We start from the raw sequence: 13,327 nt of genomic DNA, 5'->3' as shown, positions 1-13,327 counted from the left end.
CCACAAACGGACAGAAACGCCTAATGTAGCCTAAGATACGCGTCACAACACAACCGGTGCATCGTAAAACTTAGCGTCAGAAACGGACTTTTTGACGAGGTGCTACTCAACTAACCTGTTCCCAATGTCGGTCTTTGATGCCTGGATTACATATAGTTGTAAGGATGGGAAGATGCTGTTTGAATTTGTCGATTTTGGAGCGAACTGACTCAGCTATACGTCGTGGACCTGCCGCGTCCGAAAACGACTTGGTCAGTTTGTAAACTGTTCTCCACATCTGACCCAACTCTTCAGCGAGATCTTCTGAGTTAAGATTCTGAAACGGTCCTGCACACAGAGATTTAGATACCTTAAAAATATGTGCATTTTATTTCAATGTAATCAAGAGGTCGGTGGTAGGACGCCCCGTACGTGAATTCAAGGGTGTTTCCATATATTTATGAAAACAAAATAATCTTTGACACCATTTGACCCATTGCAATTGACCTTTTATTAAGCCCCAAATTTATTGCCCAAATTGTCTAAAAATTCTTGAAGTGTCTAAATTAACACCAAGAAACAAGCATGTTTCAGTATAGGCCCCATGTTTACTGATGAATTTGACTTTCTATTTTAACAGAAAAAATATATACATGTATTGTAACTTATATATGTACATGTATAAAAAACGTCATGTGCTAAAACGTCATGTGCTAAACGTTTACCATTCAACCACATTTCGTTCTTGGTGTTCCAATTCAACGCTGTGTTCCACAAACTGTCGTATGGTTGCTTGAACTGGAACATTGCTTGCAGTATTGGGAATGAACTTTCATCGAACTCGAGAAGTCTTTCTTCCTCATTTATTGCCTGTGCAAAATCGAGAATTGTTACCAAGTTCGACAACAAACGGCAACCGCCTAGTACAGATAAGATACACAGAACAAGTTTGGCAAAGGCTTGTTGCCCAGAGCAAACACAAACAAACAAACAAAAGGAGCATTTTATCCCAAAAAGTATATCGCCTAACGCAGATCGCCGAAGCGAAAAAATTAGAACTCTAAAATTTTAAAAAGGTAGAAAAACATTTCCAACACAATCTAATTAGATTGGAAACTTTGATACGTCTGAAGTCATCAACTGTTGTTATAAGATACATATATTTCAGCTAAGTACATGGCATCTTTAGCATCCAATTTAAATAGAAGCCCTTATACTGAGTCTCTGGTGACTCGTGATTAAATAAGTTTACACTACACAACACAGTTTACACTATCTAACCAGACGTAAAAAGTTTTCATCAAGCAGCAACGAGGACTTAAACGTAAGCATCTGTAACGTTTTGTTTTAACTGGTCATCAATTACAAACATTTGATAATAACTTGGTACAAACCTCAAGTTCTTCTGTTGCCGCTTCGAGTGATTTCGTAAGATCGTTTAGTTTGTCAACGTTCCTTTGCATTTCATCGGGACTCGCAACTTCTTTCTTTTTAAAACTCTCAACTTCTTTGTTGTAGCCGTTCAAAGTCTCCTCGAACTCCTTTACTCTGAAAGTTTATGTAACTTCAATTGTATTTTGCAATAGTATTTTTTTAAGTAACATCTTCATGCGAACAAACTACAATACAAACGTTACATAAACAATAGTTAACAGGAAATACTTTTAGGTGTTACCAGGAAAAGAAGCGAAGTAATGATATTTGACTGAACCAAATTATATTTTGTCTTCTTATGAATTACACCTGTTTGATTTAGATGGTAAATGCCTTACCTCTTTTTGAGTTTGTCTTCAGCTGTTTCCCGTCTGTTCATCAGTCGGTTTCGGTTGATCTCAAACACACTGTGGATTTGGTCAGGCCAGTGGAACACGTTACTGTTCAGCTTGATGTCCTCGTCTAAAGTAAAACTAACAATTTAAAGCAATGTTCGTAAATCGTCATCACAGTGTAAACTATAATCTCATCCAGTAGAATTTGCACAAATTAAATTAAAAACCACAGTACATTAAACTGTTTCCCACTGATACTTGAAGCATTGGCCAACAAACGCTGTAATACTAATCAACAAATTGTAAAACAAACAATAACTCTTTCAAAAGTTCCTTGTATTCAAAGTTTTGTATTTGGGTCATAAAATATACAACTTTAAAAAAATCAAAACCAAAAAAGATTGAATTGAGGAAAAATGCGACAACAAAACGTAAAGATATTTTTGCAAACTTACAAGGCAATGTGGCGTAGTCGAGAAGAAATCCAAGTCTTTCTGCGGCCCATCCGATCTTTTCCTTCAGCTCATGGATTGTAACCTCGTTCGAAGTCTTAAGGAAATCAACGAGCGCCACAAGTTCCACTGTGGTCTCCGGCATCTCCGATACACGGTCAGCAATCACATCATACTCATGGCAAATGCTATCAAACAGAAAAATGCATAGATTTTTTATGCATAGAGATTTTTATTATATCGGCTTGTGATTCAGTCAGGCGTGCGTGGGACATCTCTTTTTAAAAAACTTGGTTAGGAGTAAATTCGTATCCAAAGCATGTACAAAGTGTTAATAGAGAAAATAAAAGTTGGGCCCCCAAAACAATATCTTCAAAAACAACCCAAGATTGTATTTTGCGGTCATAAATCTATATACTTGCTTTATTAAATAAAATGTCTTTACCGTACTTAGGTAACTGGAAAGACGTTTTTGAAACAACTGCGTATATTACGTAAGTTTTCAACAAACCAAATTATAGTACTAGAGTTAACAGGTCAAATGTTTACAACTTTACAAACAATACTGTTTTCACGTTTTGAATTTCTTAATTTATTCACCCCTTGTTCGACTCGCGATTTTGTTCGATTTCGTGTAAAATAATTCGATCCTTAAGCCTCTGAGCTCGCATGGCGTGTTCCTCATTTACTTCCGAACAATCAAGACAGAAGAAGCTGAGGGGAACGTTGATGCGAAGAATCATGATTTCGGAACGAGTTTTCTGCAAATTCAATCATAGAAAAATTGTTTGCAAAATTGTCTTGACATTTGTCAATCTCTTCATGCGATTGAGGGACGCAGTAGTCAGATACGGTTCAAAAATCTGATTGCAATTACACGGTTTTTGCGATTACCCGGATTTGTCTAAACAAATCTAGAGATCTTGTTTCCGTATTTGCTTACATCAAACTTTTTAATCATGACCACGTGTTCATCAAGCGTGTGTTCCTCCTTGAGGAACTGAATCACATCCATATCGGCTTTGTTGTTCAGAAGGTCCTCGTACTTCTTGTAAACATCCAGATATCTAAATACATGTAACATAGTGCCAACCATTACATCCCGTTTCTCGTTCGTTTGAGACAATAGTGGCTTTGATTGATTGATAAACTTTTTTTAATGCATAGTATTTATCAATGCGAATCCGGTTAACTGCATAAACCGTTTAATCGTATAGATATTGTAAATCCCAATAGTGGCAATTGGTTCAAAAAATCGCTTTGCGGAAATTTGCATAAAAATGCTTGACAAAGTGGTTATTTGATCAACTGAATTTGTCTGTATTTAACAAAGGAAGACAATTGACTGCGGGTAGGTTTTTTAAGCTGCCGATTGATTTGACACAATACTGTGCTAGAGCAGATGTGATCTTACTTTTGGGGGCCGATCAGGTTTGACTTGAATATATTCATGGCTGTGTCGACGAATTCTTTGACTAATAATTCATCTGGGTTCACAGTTCGTAAGATGAGGGTTGTGTCACGCATCTCCGGAAACAAATCGCATTCAACCTACAACAAATCATGTGTTACACAAAACCGTACTTGCTAGAGAAATAGTGTCAAACCCGCAAAGTATCTGAGAAGATCTTTCCAATTTAGCTTAGACTTTTAGTTTGCTATTTGAACAAACTTTAAGTCAAGGTGGGGCAACTTATTCCATTCGGTTTCCTTTAATATTGTTCACTACGGTACATATCATAGTTGCTAAATTATTCATCTATATTGGCATACACTTTATTGATGTACTGTATAGTTGTAAATTGTTTTAGAGCGGTGGTTCCTAACAGGTGGAAAATTATGTACTTGCAAAGGGAATGTGTAAAAGTCTTAAGTACCTGAAGTGTTGTTTTAAGTTTACCTGAATATCTAGGGTCATAAATCTAATTATTTATTTACAAAGATAAGTATTTTCAATCGAATAAAGAACATTATTGTTAATACCCGGCACAAACCATCACCATAACAATAACACATGAGGAAATTCGTACAGTATTTTTACTGTATTACAGTAATTCGGCTAGGGAGTGTCATTAAAATGCAAAACAGTTAAAATTTTGGGTTATTAGTGTCGCATTTTTTCAACTACCGTAATATCACGAACATTTTCGGCCTAAATAAATAGAAAATATTGAGAACAATTTCAGTTTTAGCCCTTCTCTATCTGTAAGTACAGAACGGAAAATATCAGCTTTCCCAGATTGCTATTTCGGCGAATCGCCAAATCGAGGTCAAACAAATGTAACGATTTCTCATTTCAAGAGCATTCCGCGCGCTGCACTTTTATCTCACACCGACCTTCCGTGTTTACTCAGTCCAACATCAACACACTCCAGATACTCATAAAACTTACCCGGCGACGTCAATCAAATGATAGCAGTCTGACTTTAATAATAAACTTGCACCCACGTGTCTTGTTTGAGTTAATATTTGGACGAATCGCGTTGTAAAGATGTAAAGTTTTATACATTGAGCGAAATGAAATTTAGTCAGGCCTGTCAGGGAATTTAGTCAATGGTTCTTAATCGTCGTACATGGTGTTTTGCAGCGGCGAAGATAGTTAAACAATGCCCAAAGATAACAAAGAAGTTAATTTATATGATAGGATCCTTAACGTTAATGACTAATGTTTCCACATTACAGATGGCGCGCCCTAAATTTATTGTGTAGGTACGCTCAGGGGTATAAAAGTTTTAGAAAATCCATAATATACCTTGATCTAACCTACAGACAGATATAACACTATGCACACAAAACTCGTACAGATTAAAATTACTGGAACTTGTTTTACCCTGGGAATGGCTTCGGCTGCTGCAGTGATGTGTGAGAAGCAGTTCAACAAGATGTCCCGACATTCTGGAAAGCTTGGGTCGAAGAACAGCTTTGTGTCGCGAACTTGTAGTTGCAGAAGCATGACGGGCCGGACACAGTACATGAGGTCCTCGTACGTTGTGCCAAAATCATTGCCAGCCTAATGTTAAGGCATTTGTTGTGTTTATGTTAATTTGTTGCCTTCAGAGGTTAGATTTGCATTTTAAATTGTAGTTGGAAGAACAAACTTTGCAGCCTATAATATGAATTAAGCTTAGCACCAAAAAATATAATAATTCATCAGTAAATTTGTCATTATTTTGTTTCGTTGGTAAATGGTTTTGTTAGATCATTGTAAAAAGGCAATTAAGGTTATATGTTTTTACCAAATTACAATCAAATGCCACTTTTTCGACAACGCTTGATAACCATTCTAAATGTCACTAATGTATTGGCAATACAGTAATGCAAAAAATATCTTTCTTATGAGTACTTCTCGATTTGTCTTCTCGATTTGTCTTTGACACTAAAACAGGCTCAGAAACCTTGTTCTTATATTTTTGTGAAAGTTACACAGTTCGACACTTGTCCGGTTTGTGTAAACACTACCACACGTGGCGAATGTGGTGCGTTGTATTTTTAAACCACTTACCTCGTGCGCCTTCCAGAAGTTGACAAAGTCGCTGAGTGAGTTAATGACCATTCCCCGAAGCTGGTTCGACATCAGAGAGGCCGCGCAAGCAAAAAATTCCTGAACCTACAAAGCAAAAATCTTACAAATTCTAGCTAAGAATGCAGTTTTATTTAAGAACAAAAAAACAGTTATCGGCGGCTGCATTGGTTGGGATATATTTTTCTCGAATTCATATCACCGACAAAATTTACTTTGGGAAAATTTAACAACTATGTCAAAACTGACTATTGTGAGTACTTTAAAATACGGACGTATGTTCGTGAAAAAAAATAGTTGCGGAACACATATCCTGTATCACATGTTACTGTGATGAATTTTGATGTTCTAGGCCAGGGCCAAAGCCCACAGGTGTGCTTTGCTTTGAACCTTGTAAAGCGGAAAGTTTATGGTCAAGCAAAGGGCAGACAAGAACCTCGACAGGGCATGACTTAATGAGGGGAAGTCGGACTCGTAAATCGATTTAAAGTTTTCCGTGAACATTGTTCGAGGATTCTTAAGTGCGTCTCGAAAGGCGAACAAAAGTTCAAGCCCTTCAACAGGAGAACAAAGAGCAAAAAAGAGAACGAAAATTACAATGTCCTGTAACATTGGCTGTTGTACCTAAAGATTTGAGTAAACTCAACAATTTTCCTGTTGGGCGTTTACTAAATATTAGCAAACATGGCTACAATTGACTTTAGGTTTGGTGGAGATTTACTTTTGAACGTTGCCTTTTTGGATTTCGGCCCACTTTGTTAGTTTTAGTCTGAAAAAAAAAACTGCAAATCCGCTTGTCACCACACTTTGTTGGCCTTTGAGTTTAGTTGAGTTAATTTCGCTTAGTGAAAGAAAACTGGCGACAAAAATTTCACTGAAACGATCATAAAGCCGGAAATAGCTTGACAACGTTGAGACGTTATGGAGCACAAAATAGTAAAGGACACAATTGGTGGATCATGAATAAACGCGCTGCAGCTACATCATATTATGAAGCGTTATGTGATAGGAGTTCACAAGAGAATGAGTTTGGTGCACTGGAAGTAGAAACACGACTCTGGGAAAAGTTGGTGGCACAAGTCGAGGGTGTCCTAGCAACTCGTGCTACGTAAAGAGGTGGGGGTTCAAAAGAAAACATACAACTAACAGATATGACAATACACAAACATAAAAATTAAGTTCAGAGCAAAGAGTACCGAAGAAAGTACAGTATTTATTATGTCTCACAAACCTGGATGGTGCTGTCGCTGTCGTTTTGTGGAACAAGATGCATCCACGACTCCTTGTGTAAAAGAAAAAGTTTCACTGCCGACGGAATCCATTGTTTCAGTAAAACATCGCGCGTTCGCTCGCAATGAGTCAGCACCTTTGTGAAACAAGCAATATGTCGCTTTGTGTGTATTTATAAACGCAAACACACAGCCCTTATAGGGCGTACGAGGGCGGGGCACTAGCAATTTAAAACAAAATAGAAAAACGCAAATGCACAAAATTTCCTATGAAGAAAACGAATTATTTGACAATTATTTGATATTTATTTGCAGACTGTGTGCAAAACATTGCAAAATGTTACACAATTTGTAAGTAAGTTATAATAAAGAAGTAAATGCTTCTGACTCAAAATCAGTAAACACAAAGTTGTTAAAAAAGCCTACTAGTAGAGGGACAGATCCTGTGAAAAGCAGTTATATTTACAATTTGTCAGTGATAAGTATGCATTTTTAATAAATGCACTATGAGTTCTATAACAAACAAAAAATATTAACACACTGTGCCAAGCCAAACAAAAATAACATTACATACCAGCTCCTCAAACTTGTTTGGATGCATGGGCAGCCCTGCTTCCAACAGCTCCTCAACGTTTACAAATCGGAGGTCATTAAATCTGAAAGATTGTGAAGAAATTGGTTGTTAACTTTTACCACACCAGCTGATCATGACCTTTTTTCCAAAATACTTTATGAGATAGTTTTTTTGCAGTGTTAAATTTTACCAAAAAAGTTTAACCTTAAGATTTAAACTTGTGTGAGCCAAAATTGTCCAAAGAGGTTTGTCAAAGATTAAAAAAAAACATATATTCACCTGTCAAACCACAAGTTCTGCAGATGCAACATAAGAGGGCTCACAGTAAAAAGGCTTCGTTTGCAAAAATCTCTGGCTGTCAAAGCAGCACCCCTCCATGGCACAGGTGCACGGATGGTTTTCAGCATAAAAGGCTTTGGAATCGCTGACACTTTAACTCTTGCTTTTTCAGATTCATCACTTAAAATGTAGTCAACTAAAAAAGCAATAACTATGTGTAAAACATACATCACAACTTGCATAAAATTAAAATAAAAGTGACATAAACATTTATCTACTGCACGTTCAATACATATGAGCTGGTTTCAAAAAAAAAAAAAATGTCATTCTCTTTTGCCAAGCAAAGGCAAAAACAATATATAACAAGTCAAGAAATATAAATATCAAGTATCAACAAACGAACTATGAATGATATTTATACATTTTTGTTGTGTATTGTTTGTAGAGCAGAATATTATAAAACAAACAGTGGGGGCTTCGGCACACAACAGCACATCTCACATTACAATTGTAAAGAAATCATTCTTAAAGGGTATGTGCAGGAAAACAATGGTCTTTTGTCAAACAGAAGTGGTTTGAAACATATACATGCACTGCTGAGCTTACACATAAAGTACCACTAACAACATTTTCTCTACCACTAACAACATTTTTAAACATTAAAAAGGAGTTAAAAATTGATTTAAAGATATCTTGTTGGTTTAATTTTGACTCAAAACTTGATTCTTTGATTGGGTAAAGTATTAAAAATATAGATAGTGTACTTTAAAACTTATTAAGTTTTCCCTTACTTATTGACTTTCTATAACTGAAATCGTAGTCAGTCAGCACTTCTTCTTTCAAGTCCCCAAGCAAACTGTGCAAGTCTGAATTTTCCTTCAATTTTTCTGGCAGGTGTTCTTCAACTCGACCCATTTGTCCAGGTGGTGGCCCAGCTAGTTGCCGAGAATCAATTCCTTTTGTGATGTAATAGTGGTATCTCTGGAAAGCATATTTTGTTCGATAAGTCATTTTTATTACCTGAGGGGATTTGCACAAAGTCAAAGGTGAAAAACAAGCACAAAAAAAGTAAAAAAAACTTTTAACTATCCATGTCACCTCCAAATCTTTTTCAGAGCATTCAGCTGCTGCACTTTTTTCATTATCACTTGATTTAATAATAGACATCTGTTCCATAGGGGACATTGGGCGGCTTGGAGGATGTTCTTCCTCAGTTACCCCATTCATTGGTTCTTCTTCAGTAATTTTTTGCCCTCTAGGGGATTTTTTGGGCGAATACAAAACCAGCGAGTCATTTCTGTCCAAAAAGTTACAAAATGTATTTTTCTTGCATTGTTACAAAAAAACAGTGCATTTTACCTTGGATCTCGAGTGCCCTCACCCCGAAATTTCTTCTTTGGTGATGGTGGAGCTTTTCCAACTGCAAGTATTTAATTTGGTAATATAATGCTTTTACCACAAACTTTTGCACTCCTTGTGAACTTACATGTCATTTTTCTTGGTGATTTGGGTGGAGATGGCCCAACTGATTTTGATATTCCAGCATTCATGGATGTCCGACGCAAAGACTTATATCTAAATTTCCAAAAATCACATTTAAATTGATGCAAAAATGTGGCTTTTAAATGGACAAATCACATATTGACAGTTAAAGCTGTTACTGACTTGGCAGGGATGTCTCGAATTTTAATGTCTGCTGCAGATGGTGTATAATTGTTTGCAATAGATTCACTAGGAGAACGATGGTGTCTTTGTTCTTTAAATGGTGATAACAAGGTCCAGGACATACCTTGCATAATTGGGGGATGAATGCTGTTTTTCAAAACAATCTAAGATACAAAAAGACAAGGGTAAAAATAGATACTAAAATCATAAAAAAACAACCTACAGAGATCAGTAACAAACAACATTTTTATTTAATTTGTGAGATACCTGGTATAATTCAGAATCATGGCTTGTTTGTTCAGGTGGCAATTGAGGCAATCCTGACAGGCCATTAGATTTAGTGTTGCTCTGCATAGGGCTTTCCTGAAACTGTGGGATAGAAATGTTTTCAGCAATTTTTACATGTAAAAAATGTTATGTGTACAAAATACAATACCTTTGCCCTCTGCATTTTTTATTGCAGTTTTTTCGTGTGCTTTGTTTACATTGGTGCCAAATTACACATAGATTGATATCATGCAATCATGCAAAACTATTCAGAAGCAATGTTTCTTAAATATCTTTAAAAAATACAATCACAAACCATTCCTTATTAATCCAATTTTACTACATGGACAAATGTGAAAGATAATGAATGATCAAAAATTGTAAATAACTATAGTTTCATTAACATAACTAAACTGCATTTCACCTACCAATGCTGAAATCGTTTTTTTGCAAGTACAACTGTTAAAGTTTATCTGTAACCTATTGGTAATGAGTTCACTTTTTTTACAAAAACAGGATAGTTGTTAACATCTTCGCGCATTCACTTGTTATTCAACAAAATAGATTTACAGCAACAAGTATTAAATACTATTACAAACAACACCATCGGCTTACAATGTTATCACAAATTACATCAAAGCCGGATTTTTTTCTGCAGTAGCCAATGAAGCGTTGCTATGGAACACTGCCTCCAGTGTCAAACCTTTAATTACAATTTTTCAGTGAAACTTGTTTTTAAAGTTTAAACTACTACATTCCAAACTGGGGGATTTAAAATTAAAATGCAATGAAGTTTAAAAGGTTTTGACATTGTTTTTTTTTATGAAAAATGCAAACAAAAACCCGACAAACAAATCATATGACGTGTCATTTTCCGTGTTTTGGTACACGAAGAGTTACAGAAAAAATAAACTTTGTGTTTGTTGCGCACTACATGCAAACAATAGTTTGGGTGCCAATATTTAAACTTTTGCGCAACTTAAGTTTATTGAGTGACTGTGCAGTTTTATCAACAGCTGGTGTAGTTCTCAAGGATTTTTTTGAGTCATTTGTTGACTTCGTAACTATTTGGCCTGTTAAGTATGCTGATGTCCGTGGGTTGCGAGCAATCGGGAAGACCTGTCTGAGTAACTTTTTATTTTTTGTTATTTGCAGCTTTTAAAAATATCAAAAAAAGTTATGACGTCTTAGCCATTTTAACCTACTTGAATAAACTTGGGTGACGTTACTTATAGTTTTCGTGATTGAAAATGATTTAAACCACGTATTCTTTGCCTTGGTTGTAGCTATTCGATGAGTAGATTTATTCCTAAGTCAACGATGCAGATTTTGTTCTTGTCTGTTTTGACCATTTTGCTGGCAACCGGCGAATCGGCTGCAGCACCTTTAGGTAGGTATGGTCCATGTTTTCACTGTTCATAACTTTAATATTTACCACTTTTTATGTGATTCTGTTGCTTTAGAAAGTTACAATGTGGACGCCACGCAGATTTCCACGAGCGGTCTGTCTGCCGGAGCTTTCATGGCGGTTCAAATGCATATTTCCCATTCCATGATTTTCTCTGGAGTCGGGGTACTTGCAGGAGGTGAGTGTGTCAGCAAATTAACCCCAAATGTCTAGCACAACATTTCAATCAGCTTACTCCCTGCAAACATGATTGTGTGTACACTAAGAAAACAAGATGGGCGAAAAACGTTTATAAGTTCAATATATAAGACGACATAAACGGAAAAATACAAACTTTCTGTCACTTCTTGTCAACTTTTTGCAGGTCCGTTCTGGTGTGCCAAAAACAATCTTATGACGGCCACAGGCGCGTGCATGACGTCACCCAATTTGATTGACGTCGCTTATTTGCAGCAGATCACTCGCAACACTGTACTGACCGGTTACGCTGACCAGTTGTCTTTCTTGACAGACGATAAAGTGTATTTGTACAGCGGCACTGATGACTCTGTAGTGGATCCAGGTACACCCTTATACATAAGAGTACAATGAACACAGGGTTGCATCGCGCCGTTTTTTTTTTGGTCGAGTTCGGGATGAAGTTTAAAAAAACGGGCTTGATTCGTGCCTAAACTCAAACTTATTTTTATGGTTTAATTCGGGTTTTATTCCAACCAAATTTCGAGTTCATGTTCGGGCCCGAATTTCTAGCCCGTTTAAAACGATGATTGAACCCTTCTTTACATGTTTATTGCCTTAAGTCCTTTTCGCATTACACTTCAATCTGATTTTGACCATCGAAAGATTTTTTTTACACTTAGGAGTGGTCAATAAAGCTGAACAGTACTACTCAGAATTTGTGTCTGTGGGAAACATCAAGACGGTGTTTGACATTCCAGGCGAACACGGATTTGTAAGTATATCAAACATTTACGACAAGTTGTCTTTTTGTAAAAAATATCTCACATTTTTTCAGCCTACAGTGAGTTATGGAGGCCAGTGCGACAGGCTGAACACTGATTACATTAACTATTGTAATTATGACGCTGCGTACGATATGCTTGAATTCATCCATGGTGGCTTGCAGGTATATTTTAATCTCAAACCCTATCTTGTAACGGAACCTAAAATTTACTTGTTAAGCTTATTTTTTCTACAGCAAGCAACTTATCCAACAGGCGAGCTGGCTGGGACAATACTCACATTTGACCAGACAGAATTCTTTGGCAATAATGGGTTTTCAGACATTGGTCTTGCTGATGATGGCTACATTTTTGTTCCTGACGGATGTGCTGACAGGAACACAGGTAGCACACTATACAAGCAGTAAACGAATTGTGGTAAGCACTATAAGTGAAAACAATTTATAGGAAGAGCATTTAGAGAGAACAAACTAGGTTTAATGTGAAAAAAAAACATTTTTTGAACAAGAGCAACTGTTCGCAAAAGCAAATCGCAACATAAAATATCATTCAAACAATGCTAAAGGGACATATAAACGTTACCAAAACCCACTACAATCATTGTGTACAATAAAGTAATTTCTTCCATATAATTTTACGCCTGTTCCAGCTTGCAAGCTACATGTTGCATTTCATGGCTGCAAGCAAGGGGAGGAATACTTGGGACAGACTTACGTAACGGAAACTGGATACAATGAAGTAGCTGCACTAAACAACATCATTGTGGTTTATCCCCAAGTAAAGAAAAACTTAATGACAAACCCTAATGGGTGCTTTGACTGGTAAGTTTTGCCTTGATGTTTTAACTAAGCTATAGTTTACACACGAGTTCGAAACGGAATTGGATATTTTTCAGGTGGGGCTATACTGGAAGCGCTTACGGTAAGCTACCAAAAAAAAAACAAAAAAAAATGTTGTAAAATGTGTGAATCGTTAAAGAGTGTTAACAAAATACACTATATTGATTTCTTTCTCTAACAGCATCCAACATTGGCAAACAAGTGGTTGCTGTGCGAAAGATGGTGGAAAAAATAGCGAACCTATAGTCATGCGTACCCATCTCCACGTCGAAACAGACGTATTCGACGAAATAAATATACAAAAAAGCTGTGTGTCGTATCAATGTTATTTGCTATCACGAAGACAATGTTTAGGCAGCCATAGAAAACCTTTTCACCGGTATT

General features: G+C 36.5%; 2 protein-coding genes across 2 annotated transcripts in view; one reads left to right on the top strand and one right to left on the bottom strand.

The window, feature by feature from the left end:
- Positions 1-10,064, bottom strand: part of LOC145237324 (dynein axonemal heavy chain 3-like) — a 43,896-nt gene extending 33,832 nt beyond the window's left edge. Inside the window, exons 1-20 of the mRNA XM_080100131.1 lie at positions 9,904-10,064; positions 9,735-9,836; positions 9,468-9,631; positions 9,289-9,377; positions 9,162-9,222; positions 8,901-9,099; positions 8,594-8,783; positions 7,803-7,998; positions 7,524-7,605; positions 6,952-7,086; positions 5,703-5,807; positions 5,031-5,210; positions 3,615-3,751; positions 3,144-3,267; positions 2,801-2,961; positions 2,204-2,388; positions 1,752-1,875; positions 1,374-1,527; positions 705-849; positions 116-327 (exon numbers count right to left, since the gene is read on the bottom strand). Coding sequence (XP_079956257.1) covers positions 116-327; positions 705-849; positions 1,374-1,527; positions 1,752-1,875; positions 2,204-2,388; positions 2,801-2,961; positions 3,144-3,267; positions 3,615-3,751; positions 5,031-5,210; positions 5,703-5,807; positions 6,952-7,086; positions 7,524-7,605; positions 7,803-7,998; positions 8,594-8,783; positions 8,901-9,099; positions 9,162-9,222; positions 9,289-9,377; positions 9,468-9,631; positions 9,735-9,836; positions 9,904-9,918 — 2,760 coding nt within the window. The 5' untranslated portion in view covers positions 9,919-10,064. The remainder of the gene's footprint in view (positions 1-115; positions 328-704; positions 850-1,373; positions 1,528-1,751; positions 1,876-2,203; positions 2,389-2,800; positions 2,962-3,143; positions 3,268-3,614; positions 3,752-5,030; positions 5,211-5,702; positions 5,808-6,951; positions 7,087-7,523; positions 7,606-7,802; positions 7,999-8,593; positions 8,784-8,900; positions 9,100-9,161; positions 9,223-9,288; positions 9,378-9,467; positions 9,632-9,734; positions 9,837-9,903) is intronic.
- A 990-nt stretch (positions 10,065-11,054) lies between these two features.
- LOC145237825 (poly(3-hydroxybutyrate) depolymerase-like) lies at positions 11,055-13,189 on the top strand. Its single transcript, XM_080100815.1, has 9 exons — positions 11,055-11,124; positions 11,198-11,320; positions 11,507-11,704; positions 12,003-12,094; positions 12,158-12,268; positions 12,341-12,488; positions 12,754-12,925; positions 13,000-13,025; positions 13,125-13,189. Exons 1-9 carry the CDS (start codon positions 11,055-11,057, stop codon positions 13,187-13,189), a joined length of 1,005 nt encoding a protein of 334 aa, XP_079956941.1.
- Positions 13,190-13,327: the final 138 nt, after the last annotated feature.

The sequence above is a fragment of the Phallusia mammillata genome, chromosome 7, assembly GCF_965637545.1.
Source record: "Phallusia mammillata chromosome 7, kaPhaMamm4.hap1.1, whole genome shotgun sequence".
Taxonomy (NCBI): Eukaryota; Metazoa; Chordata; class Ascidiacea; order Phlebobranchia; family Ascidiidae; genus Phallusia; species Phallusia mammillata.
The sequence above is the reverse complement of the archived record's forward strand: the minus strand, read 5'-3'. Positions and strand labels throughout refer to the sequence as shown.

What these genes read in the sequence shown, in the direction of transcription:
- LOC145237825 (XM_080100815.1), top strand. Translation starts at nt 11,055, where the DNA reads ATGCAGATTTTGTTCTTGTCTGTTTTGACCATTTTGCTGGCAACCGGC. An exon ending in AGTCGGGGTACTTGCAGGAG is followed by an intron (nt 11,321 to 11,506) that starts GTGAGTGTGTCA and finishes AACTTTTTGCAG; the next exon opens with GTCCGTTCTGGTGTGCCAAA. An exon ending in TTCCAGGCGAACACGGATTT is followed by an intron (nt 12,095 to 12,157) that starts GTAAGTATATCA and finishes ACATTTTTTCAG; the next exon opens with CCTACAGTGAGTTATGGAGG.